At 42.6% G+C, this 13,562-nt stretch overlaps 1 protein-coding gene across 1 annotated transcript; it reads right to left on the minus strand.

The window, feature by feature from the left end:
• Window positions 1–751: 751 nt before the first annotated feature.
• Window positions 752–8,091, minus strand: LOC100834660. Its single transcript, XM_014899392.2, has 6 exons — window positions 7,330–8,091; window positions 6,737–6,813; window positions 6,340–6,388; window positions 5,904–5,994; window positions 1,978–2,143; window positions 752–1,331 (listed from the first exon to the last, which is right to left on the minus strand). Exons 1-6 carry the CDS (start codon window positions 7,697–7,699, stop codon window positions 933–935), a joined length of 1,152 nt encoding a protein of 383 aa, XP_014754878.1. The 5' UTR covers window positions 7,700–8,091; the 3' UTR covers window positions 752–932.
• Window positions 8,092–13,562: the final 5,471 nt, after the last annotated feature.

Below are 13,562 nucleotides of genomic sequence, written 5' to 3' on the forward strand. Positions count from 1 at the left end.
AGCCAGGCATAACTTCGAGCAGTGCACACCTCTCCTTTACGCAGATGCACCGTGTTCTCATTCCAATTTTGAATTTTGCATCCTCTTGGCATCTTGTCGTTCGTTGCAACACATTGATACCTACACAATCGGGTTTCCTCTAAGTAACTAACTGTGTATACATCTGAACTGGATACACGCGTGGTACCCCCTGGTACTTCGATGGCCAGGCAACTGCTTCACGAATCACGATCAAGTGAGTTCCATCAGAGCAGAGCAACCTGTCTTCAGCCTTTGGCCAAAAGAGCAGACCCTAGGGCGGCTGGGTTCGGTTTTAGACCAACTTTTAACTTTAAAATGCCAGGATTTGGCCAGGCCTGGCCCAAGGCTCGGGAAAAACATCAATTCAACATTTTAAAATGTCAATCAGGCCTGGCCCAAGGCTAGAGAAAAACATCAATTCAACAATTTAAAATACTCCATATCAATTTAATCATTTACCCTGACACCCTGTGTTGTCCACTGGGCTGGACCCGTGCTACAGCCCGTCTAGCACGGGCCGTTGGTGCGCCGCTTCGCTCCCGGGCCCAGGTAGCTGCCGGAGCAAGGCCGCTTTGCTGCCTCAGGGATCGATTGCAGCATTCCTCCGCGCGATGGCAACGGAGGTAAAAAAGTGGACTGGTCTCCAAGCCCGCAGGATCAAGCTCGGTCGGACAGCAGGACGCGTCATGCACACGCGTGTCCGTGGGATTGGATCTTTCACCTAATCTAATGGTCAAAAGAAAATCAACTAATGTACGAAGTAAACACCCTTGAAAAGCACAAGATCACCAAACAGTTAAGGAAAAAAAAGAAACTACTCCACTCTGCTAGCATTTCTTATTCTAACTCTTACTCTCTCCCGGCCGGGCGTGCATGGGATTAATTGCACTCTTGGGACTAGCTATTATTTTTCACAAGCACTTTAGTAGGGTTAGCTCTTTGGACGCGGACGTCGACTCGACGCTGCGCTGTCCCTGCAGCCTCTGCTGCTCCATGCCATTTTGCCACCCCTGCCTCCCTAGGCTCATCTCCAGGCTTGGCACCCTTGATGGCGCCTGCTGCTGCTGCCTGATGCATGCTTGCTCTGCGCCGCTGCCAATCCTGCCGTTCATTTGCTGTGCTGCCGGGGTAGAGGTCGGCGAAGAAGACGACGACGACCATCCCTTTGGAAAACCTGCGGCCGACGATCTAATCCTGGCCGTCTCATCATGGCCTGCACCCGCGGGCAGACGTCCTTGTAGTCCTCTGTCCTCCTGCCCTTGGCAAGGGAGTAATGCTGCATCTCGCTGTACTGCACTTCCCCTCCATCCCTGTACAAAATATGCACAAGAGGGTTATTGATTTGGCAATGCGATAGTTATATGATTAATTTCACTAGTTGTTGTCATGCATGCATGCATGTAGCTGAACATTGGTACCATAGCTGGAAGAAATCGCTATGGCATATAAATATGGAAATCAGGCAATGTTTATATGTGGCATGTGCAACAATTAACACAAGTTCCAAGGGCAATTTGTGGCGTGTGTAGCTGCAATGATGGGTTACGGGCGCTTGTAAGGAATTAAGATGAGCACGATCAGTACGTATGTACTGCCAGTGCCAGGAACATTAAAGAGATCCTGTTTGTCCCCAACCCTGCAAATATTACTCCCATAATAATTAAGCCGCCTCTCAGACTCAAGAGCACTATACAGAACATCAGTATATGTGCTAGATGCATGTGCAGTACTCCAGGATAGATCCATAAAAATTAGGAACTGCATATATGTTTATGTACTGTGACCATGCCGTTGCAACAAAAAGCTCAATTCAGATGGTATTAAGAATCCAGAATGCGACGACGTACGCTGCCAATTTTATGCTTGCCGGAGCAGATAAAAACTCTGCCGTTTGACAGAAGTGTATGCAGTGCAGCACAGCAGGTAAATGAATAACGAGAGAGAGATATAATTAACCTGATTTTGTTTGATTAAGTACTGGTGAATGGACATGAGGTAGGGGCTAGGCAACGGCAGCCCAGCGTTGCGTTGCTGCTGGGCCTGGGCCTGGGACAGGGCCAGCGGCGGCTGGCACCAGGCGCTCCCCTGCTGCTCCCCCGGCGGCGACGTCCATGGCTGCCTTCTGCAGCTCGTAATGAACAAATAATATTTCTCTCAGATGATCGAGTACTAGCACAATACGTACACGTAGTAAAGTAAAGATTGCTTCCGTCGTCTTTAAATAAGTGAATTTGTATGTATTCTTATAGAAATCGACGTTAGTTATTTTGACAGAGGGAGTATTTACTAGCTAGCCAGCCTAATTAGTTAGAAGGCGAAGAGCAAATAATGAAGGCCCGGCCGGGCCTGTGGGGACTATATATGCAGGCAGGCAAGCAGGGAGACACAATGAATACAACAGGCAGCAAAAACAGTTAAAACCATCAGATCATCAAACACGAGAGCGGACCAAGATCGATGCATGCATGCATGGCAACAGCACTACGCTGCACGTACGTACGTAGAGCAGTTATGTACGTACAACTGTACAAGGCAGCAGGAAATTAACTCCGCCTGCATGCCATGCATGCAAGAGTAAGGCATGCAAGAGTAAGGCCCAGATGGAAATGGCAAACACTACGAGCACAAGAGACCTAGCCAGATACTACTACCTTGTGCATTGCAGGTGCAGCCGGCCGGCAGCCTAGTGCGTCAATGCTGTCAAGTTGGCTTGTCCATGCTCGCCACTCAACCACATGTACTCTATTTAAGCTAGCTGCGCTAGGGTGGGTGTGCGTGCTGTGGACTGTGGTAGTACAACACTACATGCACTAGATATTGCAGGCTTTCTCAGCCGGTCAAAGCGCCAACAACGGATGGATCATGGATGGATGGATGGATGGATGGATGGAGGCAAGCTGCTGCTGCTGCCCCTGCCTTGTCTTCTTCTAATTGTCCTACGCCAAGATGCCCGGTCCGGCCAGCAGTCCAGCACTCGGCGCAAAATGACCAGCCCTGAGATGTGCGCAGCGCAGACAGGGCTGCAATTGATATAGTAGTAGGAGTAGATCTGAAATGAAATGGAGATGAAGATGCTGGCTGCTACCTACCTCTTGCAGTACAAAACTGACACCTCTCTCTCATCATCTGCGCCTGTTCTGCGAGGTAGGGGGGGGGGGGGAAGTCTTGCCAAGCATCATGATCGATCTTCCCCAACCGGCGGCAGTACGTACTCTGATCGGTGTACAGTCTGGTAAGATTGCTAGCTAGAAGTTACTTTTCCTTTAAGGACCTGTCCCCCATGGATGCATGGGCATGGCCAATGCATGCATATTGCCCTGGGTGCTACATCCATATTGCTCTACATACATACTGCATCTGTGTGTTTTTTTGTTTTTTTGAAGAACATCCGTGATTAAATTGGAGGCTTCCAGCCCAAGGGCCTCTGCACGCATGCGTGGGAGTTTGGAATGGACATTCGAGGACAATATGGCTGTGCACCAGACATGCACAACTGTCACCTTAGCTAGCAAGCGACCCACGGTTGCTGTTCTGCGTCTGAGATGTGTATTCAGATATTTTAGATCCATGCATGAATGATGCTGACCATAAAACTGCGTGGAAACACATGGCGAACAAACATTGGCTCCCTAATCTTGCAGCGCGACAGGCTAAAGTTGTCACCCACACAGAACTAAGGTTGTCACCGTCGCAGACTAAAGTAGCCACCTTCACGCAACTAAAGTTGCGGCTTACAGTTTGCCCCACTCCACTAAAGTTGTCCGCAGAACACGACGCAATCGCAGCCACGTATTCCTGATCAGACCATCATCAGAGCTGATCGCTCCAAGAGGTTAGAGAGCAAACATTCGCTCCTTATAGATTCTAATTATATATAAGGGTTAAGGAAAGATAAGAGAGAAAGTATACATAGATTTTCAAACATGAAAAATTAACAGATACTTTGCTAAATTTGCACTCAATATAGCTTAAGATCTTCAAGTTTATATATACAACAAAAAAACATTATGCATAATTTCTAGTTGATTTCATATCTCCCACGGGAAGGTCCTTTTTAGTTTAGACTGAATGTTTTGTTACAGCACCAGCAAAGTAACCTGCACAATTAAGCGTGGCCATATTTATTTTTCAATGGACCTTTTTTAGTATTTTTTTTTGACTTATCTACATTGTTATGATCTGGAGACAAAATAATAAGCTAGGTAGCGTTTACTACTTTTCTCAACAACTAATTTACACCATTATAATTTGATCCTACGAAATAAGTGGCACCTATCTTGGTGTGGTACATGCATGCCCCTTGAATCTCACATATGCGGACAGGGTTGATATGAACCCTTTGGTTTTCAGTCAATTCAAATTTTATTGCATCCTGGCAATTCAAAACCCGCTTCATCTAAAAACCCACATATATTAGCATACGTACGTGGCTGATCTGCAGTACTGCAAGCACTAAATCTGCATGCAAGGCACCAGCCTTAATTCTACTTATATGAAACTAATATATGGCATATAGTTTGTATGTTCACTAAAGAATGTACTATTTGATAATAGCTCGAAAGTTATCGTATAATTACTGGGTCATAAACACTTGTAAAAATTCTCGTGTGCAACTATATATTTAGAAAGTAAGCAGGTGAATAATATGTAACTTTTTCATAAACAATATATGAAGATACTGTAAACGATATTACTCTTTTATTTACAAATCCTCCCAATGACAATCCTTTTATAATTACTGATAATGATAATTTGTTTCATGCTTTTCTTTTATACTTCTTGGAATATAGAGAAAATTTTACATGACATATAAAGATTTAAGATTATGCCTAATGTGTTTCTATTTTTGCCTTTTTGAATACGAATTCAGCTACATAATTTTTATGGCTCACACAACCTATATATTGTTACTCTAAGTAATGAACAAGTTTTAACCTCAAGAGTTGTACCCGGACGATGAAAGTGGATAGAGGGAGTTTATGATTGTAGTTGAGTGCTAGTACAAATCCATGTTTTGAAACTTCATGTTTTGAAATTTTTGATAGCCCTTGCTTTATAAATCCTTTTTTGAAAAGAAAGCAGTGGGGGTGGGGTGGGGTGGGGGGTGGGGGGTGGGGGGTACAACTACAATTGTTTTTTTGAAAGATCTGTGCCCATGAGGGATTTGAATCCTGATGTTGTGGTTGTAGACATCCACTCGCTTAAATTCTTCTGTGGAAGTATGACCAATTGCAATTGGCGCAAGAATCACGAGATGAATTTCTGTACAAAATGGTACGTTATGTAACATCAAATGTCGCCTTTTGTATCTTAACTCATTTTGCGATTTTTGTGTGGCTCATAAATAATTTATAATTATAAATTTTTAAGTTTCTGGGGACCGGTTTCTACCTATTCTTGTGTAATTTGTTTTTGTAACTTCAAAAACTCAAAAGATGAGATTTTCGCTACGTCTAAAAAACGGCTACATTATCTGAAATTCCCTTCCATTTTTTTGGATTTTAAATTATAGTGCTATTCTATTCTAAAAGGTTTACTTTCGCATCGAACTAATTAAGTACCGTACGTGCATGCATGATACAAACAAATCCCTATATGCAAGTGTTACTCTACAAGGGGCAAGCAAATACCGACGACAGAGCATCGTCCTAATCAAGATAGTTTAGTCAAATGCCTCCAACATTCCATGCAATTCATCTATATATATAAAAAACGCGTCTAATTAAATTAATGGATATGTACAGAACATATACAAATGGAGGCTGCAGATTCTTTCGGGGACGACACGAGAAGACAAAGGCATAATACAAAGCATATCATTCGACATCTTAGTTTTCAACATTATTAGTAGAAGCAGTGAAAAAAATAGTATATGCACAAACCTTGTATTGGACGTGATGTTGTTAAATACGTCGAAGCCATCCACTTCACGGCCTGTCCTCAGAAAGCCCATATCTCTCATCTGGACATGGCCTGCAGAACATCATGTATGCATGTCCGACCATTTAATTAAGTTAGAAAAATATACTAATATTCCCATAAAAAATATACTATATACAGTACATAGAACTATGTATGCATGGAACTATATGTATATTCAGTATGCGTTTGCACAAACACCATCATATATTTTACGTCTTCTCAATTTCAGTGCCAGCTTTATGGGACTCATGCATGCACAGCAAAAACACCACGTATATAGCCCATGCAATAATTCATCTAGCATTATGTGATTTGACCTTACTGAATGATCTACTCAGGCAAGAAAAAATGTCTCTGAAAAGAAGAAAACATACACCTAGAGGCCAAAAAATTTACCTGCAGCACATGATCTGTCCGTGGCAGTGCCCTTCACTGTTCTGTACATCTGCATCAAGTCAAGTAAAGAAGAAAAGAAAGGAAAGAGAGATTAGACCAGGCCTCGTGTTGCCATTTGGTTTTCTCTTGCAATATGCTATTAAACAAGCTGTAATCAATGGTATATATTAGACTTAAGGGATTGAGTGAAAGGGACAAGAAGTACTTTGCAACAGCTAGCGACCAGTACAAATAAGAAAATAGAGAGTGAGATATGCTTATGAGCTGATCTCTAGCTTGAAATCGTAAAGAAAAGAGCTTTTTTTTTCGTTCTTCCATCTTCAGAAACTAACACGAAAAGAATGGGTGCGTGCAGAGAGAGAGAGAGAGAGAGAGAGAGAGAGCGAGTTTTACTTGCCTGCAGGTGGCTCTTGACATGAGCTAGTGTGAGATCCTTCACGTTCATCAACTCCAAGACTGATTTTGGTGTTGCTCCTTGAAGATAGAAAACATATATAGCTTAATTTCGTAAAATTGTTGTACTTGAAATCCATACGATTTTACAAACATATTGTGGTCAAAGATAAGGCCAGACTTAGATCACGGTGACTTTACTGAAGCAAAATTAATAGGAAAACAAGGAAGCAAGATCTTGATTAGTCAGAGAAGGCTTTTGTGATCTGTTGGAAATAGAATCGACCAAGAAATGAAATGGGAACAAAAGGATGCATGCTGTGCAGAAAGAAGTCATGCACTGATGCTCGCATTCAAGTAATGAGATTATACAATAAGATTTGTGCACTTTTCCATCGGCATAATCGACTTTGTGAGAAATTCAGACAACCAATCGACCAAGAGCACTTGAGTTTTAGATATATGAGGTAGCTAGCTAGGCAAATTGGCTCATGTGATTGTGATCAAGCCCCAGCTTAATCAAAAGCCTTCTAGATCTTAACCGATCGAAACAGCAAATCGAACAATTGAGTGAGTATTCTATATGGATGAACGTACTCTCATGGCCGCCAAGGAGCTGCACGGCCTGCACGAAGTGCGCGTGGAGCGCCGTCGTCCACCGCATCCGGGGTGCCCTCGAGCTCTTCTTCCCGCCGCCGCCGCCGCCGCTCCCAGATCTCTCCTTGGAGGAGCCCGCCTGGCTATCACCGGAGCTCTTCTTGAATCTTGGGATCTGGCTTGGTTGGTGCAGACGCTGCTGCTGGAGGTCGCAGTGGCCATTGTCCCGCGTCGCCATGTCGAAGCCTAGACAAAGCCTTGTCTCCGCAGAGATGGCCATGTCGTCGCAGCCGCTGCTAGTCCCGGCCATGTCGGCTGGTGACGGCGGGCTGATGTTGAGAGATAGATCCGGGGCAGCAGCGGTTGCCATTGCAAGTTTGCAACCACGGTGCTAGCGCTAGGCTACTAGCTCTACGATCGAAGCAAAGGTGGGAAATGAATCTGTGTGGGTGTGGAAGCTTCTTCTTCGGAGGGAAATGGATTGACAAGAGGGCCGGGTGTCTGGCTGATTAGGTCATGAGTGGTGCATGATTCTTGTAGTATTGGGTTTTGTGTTCTGTGGGTGAGAAGGTGTGGTAGATGCATAGGGATGAGAGCTAGCTAGTGAGAGGGATAGCAATAGCGAGAGGTTGGTGGATGCGGGGTCTCTAATTTAGAAGGCCATGAGAGACCCTCGGTAGCAAAACACGGTCGGGACCGAGAGAGAGATGCCTGTGTACGTGTACAGGGAGAATATGGGGTACTAGTTCCCTGTTGGATGAAATTCAAATGCTCGGAGAGGAGAGAGGTGCAGCAGGCACCAAATAATCCTTTCAGTGCCATTTTGAAGGGCTATGTGCCTGTGGCAATGAGACATGGTCTTTAGTTACCGCCGGATGGGTGGGATATCAGGCAATGGGCTAGCTGCGGTTGATACGAAATGATATAGGCATATTTGTCGGTACGTTCATGTGTCGTTTATATCGTGTATGCACCGGCTTTGGTATATTCCTTTTATGACGGCTGTATTTGTTTAGTCAATTTCGGAGACTGAAGCTTCATCGATCAGATTCTGAATATTAAACTAATTTACTCCCTAAGAGAGAAAAAACGACTTTGATTAATTTAGAACACTACCTCAGAAAACCCCACCAGTGGCGGTCAAAAAACAGGGTTAGTGGCAGTGATCATGCCCGCCACCAACACTGCGCCACTGGTATGAATCCCCGCCACTGTTGATCATAGGGCACCAATAGCAGTGACGGCGCGCCACTGTCCAGTGGCGGTGGTTTTTAACTGCCATACGTTTTTCTACTGAAAAAAATAAATGAATTATTTAATTATTTAAATATTCTTGTACCACAGAATTGCAGCAATACAACACAGAATAGCAGCAATACATATACAGTATACAGCAGCAAAGAAACATAATAGCAGCAATATATTACAAAGTTCCACATGAATTAAACATTTAAGTCACATGCATATATACAAAGTGTTTGGAAGAAGGCGAAGTATCCGGTGAAAACCCTCATTCAGTGCAAACCGTGCAAACTTTATAAAAAACCACATATAAAAGTTTCAAAAAATATATATAAAAATACCATATGTTGGTACTGTGATGTTCTACAAACCTGCAAAATTTCAAATTCAAAATCGAAAGCATTTGGGAGAAATTAAAAAGAGAAATTTACAATGAATAGTGTCAAACACTGAAAAACCACTATTCATGCAGAATTTGTCTTTTTTGCTGCTACCAAATGAAATTGAGTTTGGACTTGAACTTTTACACATATATAAACCATCACTTTTCTAACATATGTGATTTTTTTGAGAATTTTTTAAACTTTTTTCGATGGAGTTTTCACAGTTTGCACCGTAGAGGTGGTTTTCACCGAATACTTCGCCTTGGAAGAATTAGCTACAAATAAAGTGTTCCACACAAATTAACCACTTTTGGCGACAATCCCGCCGCCGTAGTAACCCCTACTCGTTTTGAGGACCTCCTTGTTGAGGATTTCGCCGATGTCCTTCTGGATCTCGTACACGGGAATTTCTATAATTCGGCGTTGGCCAGAAAGAAATTCATCACTTCTTTGAAGGTCTTCTTCCCCTTCAGCTTGAAGTCGTTGATCTACTGCTGAATAGTGTGCACGCAGTAGTAACCACAGTAGACGGATCCTTCAGGCTGTTGCTCGCAGGGGAACCTGAAACTGTGTTTGAGCGTAGCCTCCTTATTGCGGCTGGAACTAGGCATCGCGTAGCATTTTACTGCGTCACTATAGGCTGCATTGATGACGTATTTGATCGGGTCCCAGTCGCGTTGTGGTTCATTTTCCTTGCATCATAGTGGATCAAAATATGTGACCCCTTCAAGATCGAGGCAGATGGAGATTGTCACCCAATGGCCGCTGTTTCACAAAAGGAACGCACATTGTATGAGCCAAAAAATATAAGAAGCAAGTCTCCCGATGGAAAAAGATGTATGTATTCACTCGAATTGAAAACAACTTACTGTAGATGGTACAATAGCAATATATAATGGCGGTCTTAGTGCTTCAGCATGAATTGAGTGAGGTATTCAATCGCCAACCTTCTACTTCCGTCCAACAATGGGTTTGGACCAAGCAAAGTGGCGTTGAAAACAAGGGGGTCGGCGACGGCTGCCATATTGCACGAGCCTAAAGGCCTCCCCTGTGTAGTGTACGCACCACAGTCTTAATCGGTGGATTTTTTGGTCCGTTTTAACCGCCACTCGAGGGGGATCACGGAAGGTGTTTTCTGTAGTAGTCGAATCATGATACTCCCTCCGTTCCATAATACAAGGCACGTACGCATTTCAAGATTTTGTTTTGACCACCAATTAGACCAACAAAAAAAAGTGAACTATGTATTATAAAAATTATACCGTCGAAAACTTCTTTTAGATATGAATCTAGTGGTATAATTTTCATAACACATATATAATTTGCATTTTGTTCGTCTAATTGATGGTCCAAGTTGGACCTCGAAATGTGTGGACGCCTTATATTATGGAAAGGAGGGAGTATATCTAAGGTGGTGTAAGACATTTTGCAGCGTCCATGTTAGCTCCAAATGGCCGGAAATTATGGGTGTGACTATTTCTCAGGTGCCTGATTTCTAAGCAAAAGGTTAAATCTCAATCGACGTATCACCGGCGTTGGATATATTTGCTTTGATCTGGTTCGCTTTTTTAAAATGTACGTTGTGTATGTTGAAAATGGAATATTTTTACATATATAGTTATCGTTCAGTTCTTAAAACGGCAAAATATCAAGTGAAATCCATCATTTCGGTGCAAAGTGTGCAAACCATGTTTAGAAGTTTCAAACAAATTCTAGAAAAATAGTAGATGTTGGAGATGTGATGTTATACAAACATGCAAAATTTCAAGTCAAAACTCAATTGCATTTAGAAGGAATAAAAAGCAGGAATATGCAAGTGAATAGTGTCAAATGGTGAAACCACTATTCACGCAAAATGATTTTTTTTCACTTGCCTTAAATGCGATTGAGATTGGACTTAAAATTTTACACATATATAAAACATCACTTCCGTAGCATAAACAGTTTTTAGAATTGTTTGAACATTTTGCAATGGTTTTTAGGAAGTTTTCATCGTAAATATGGTTTTCGCCGAGTACCCTGCTTTTTAAAACATAAAGTCATATATTTTAAATGGAATAGCAGCACATAGTTACAGTCATCCATATATGTGTGTTCTCTATATTTCACCGGTTTTGCTGTTTCTTAGGCGACTGAGAAATAACTATTTCTTAGTCGATGATAACAACCTTTTGATTAAATAATTGAGATTCGTGTAAGACTAATGTAGATCCGATGGATAAGAAAATCTTTACTGGATGGCTACGATTGTTGATTGAGAAATAACTATTTCTTAAGCGTCTGAGAAATAGACATTCCCATATTTCACTATCAGATGGTTACAAGCTACAGCGGATGGGGCGACCAGAGGACAAGAGCGGATGGCGGGTGGCAAGTGGTTCGAGAATCTTTATGTCTACATATGGACGGGGTACTTAATACTTCTGTTTTTAAACATAACATATTTTGGTTTTCATCAGAAAAGATATTCTGGTAGGCCGAAATAATCGTATTAGTAAAGCATCACATATTTAGGTGGACAGAGGCACCGTACGTAAGTAGCGTTTGCAGTAGAAAGATTTCACTTCTAACCAGAATCGAACGTCGCTTGTACTGGAATTAATGTTAACCGGATCGGCCGGAGTCGATCTTGACTGAAATTTGAAAGTTACCAACAACGGTGCTAGCTTAGACAGAGAAATTAAGGAGGTGTCTGGCATGCACGTTACGGTAGAGAATAACAGAACAGAACAAATAACTACACCCGGACCAATAACGGAATAACCCTGTGGGGAGGGAATATACAATAATGCATGCATTTGCTGGAGCTCTATCCATCCGTTCTGTCCCCTCCTGTTGGTACGTGATGGATGGATATGCATCCAGCGAGCTAGCCGGGGGACCTGCATGCACGCAGTACGTTGTACGGCCCGGGACGACAAGTAGAAATTTCGTAGAGCATACGTATTACGCGCTGTCACACGTCTGTTTTTGTCCATCAGCTGCATGCTGCCATCGTCCATCGATTATCCAGTTTATGATTCTTGAAGAAGAAGGGACAACATCTTGTACAGTGGAGAGAACGAAAAGCAACAGTTCTCTGAGCGTAAATGACGATCATTTCTCACTTTTTATTTTATTTTTTCATATATGGAAAAGTTGCTCTTCAAGGGAATAATCGTACGCCACGCACCATCGATATATCCATGATTGAAGACAAACTTTGTGGCGAATTCATTGTTTCACTTATTGCTGCGGAAAAAGTTGACGAGCTAGCTAGCTAGCAGCATGTAGTATAGCTTGACACCGATCGAAAATGGGCGCAAGAAACAAAGATAGGTATATAGAGCCGGTAGATCGACCAAATGCATCCGTGCATCTGCATGCATCTGCCTTTTCCCTTTTGCCTTTTTCTTGCTTGTCAGATATCATAAGTGGCTCTTGCACAAACGTCTGTCATCTGTCCTGCGTCGCGTGTGCGTGCGTGCATGCATGGCTCTACAATATGTTTCCGGCCGGTGCGCAAAAACGATGTACCAATTCATCCACTGGAAAGTGGAACGTGCACTACTTCACAAACAGTTATCTTCTCTGGGCCCAGCCCTTCTCGTCGTCACGGTGTCTTCGGTACTAAATACTTGGCGCTGTTTTAGTGTAAACTTGCATTTCCTGAAACAGTGACAAATATTTAGAAACGGAATGAGTATTTAGCTTGCTCGATCGGTACCTTGAGAATAAGTCGCAGGGTATATTAGAACATTAATTCGCGCGCAATCAATGTCATCATCTTGAATTTTTAGAACCTGATGCACAAGATGTTTTTTTTTAGCGTACACAAGATGTTGTTATTATTTGACTAGCTTTACTTTTTTTCCGGGTAATTTTGACTAACTTTACTGATCAAGGGTGCTAATGTTAGAGCATCTTCAATGTACTATAGATGTAACTGGACGGGACGTCGATCGGGACCTAAGCTAATCGGTATGACATGGAGAAGAGAACGGTACGAAAAGATTAGAGACGACTGTCATGCAAGGCGAAAGAAACAGCTATAAATTACAATTAATGCTTATTTAACACACATTTTGACGACGCTATTGACGTACACTTGACTAATAAAGCTCTCGCTGTACATTTTTCATCCTCGGTCCAAGCATATACGTCCTCGTATAATGAATAGATTTATTTTCTCAATTCACTTGACTACGTAACACACTCTTTTGTTAGTAATGCTGTACTGAGTATATATACCGACCCACCACTGCACAATTGGCAAGTCACATGCATGCCATGATTTTTCACTGAGCCAGCACTACTTAATTTGGACCAGCTGCAGCATTTAGTTCACTGCTTATTTAAGCAGCAGATGGTACGCACACGGTATATAACAAGTTGGATTGTGTCGATCGACTGTGTCAGTGAAACTAACGCAAAAGATGTTCAGTAAGACCTACACACATGTTCTGAGTCAACCGTATATACAAATACACGTACGCACATGACATTAAAACAGGCAGTTTAAACGAGCCATAAATACTCTGCAAATTGGTAGTACTAACTGGCTTGTCTGAGATGGTCGGAGACAGCCATAAACCAATATATGTGCCGTAGTGGTATGCGTCATGATGG

The sequence above is a fragment of the Brachypodium distachyon genome, chromosome 1 (assembly GCF_000005505.3).
Source record: "Brachypodium distachyon strain Bd21 chromosome 1, Brachypodium_distachyon_v3.0, whole genome shotgun sequence".
NCBI lineage: Eukaryota > Viridiplantae > Streptophyta > Magnoliopsida > Poales > Poaceae > Brachypodium > Brachypodium distachyon.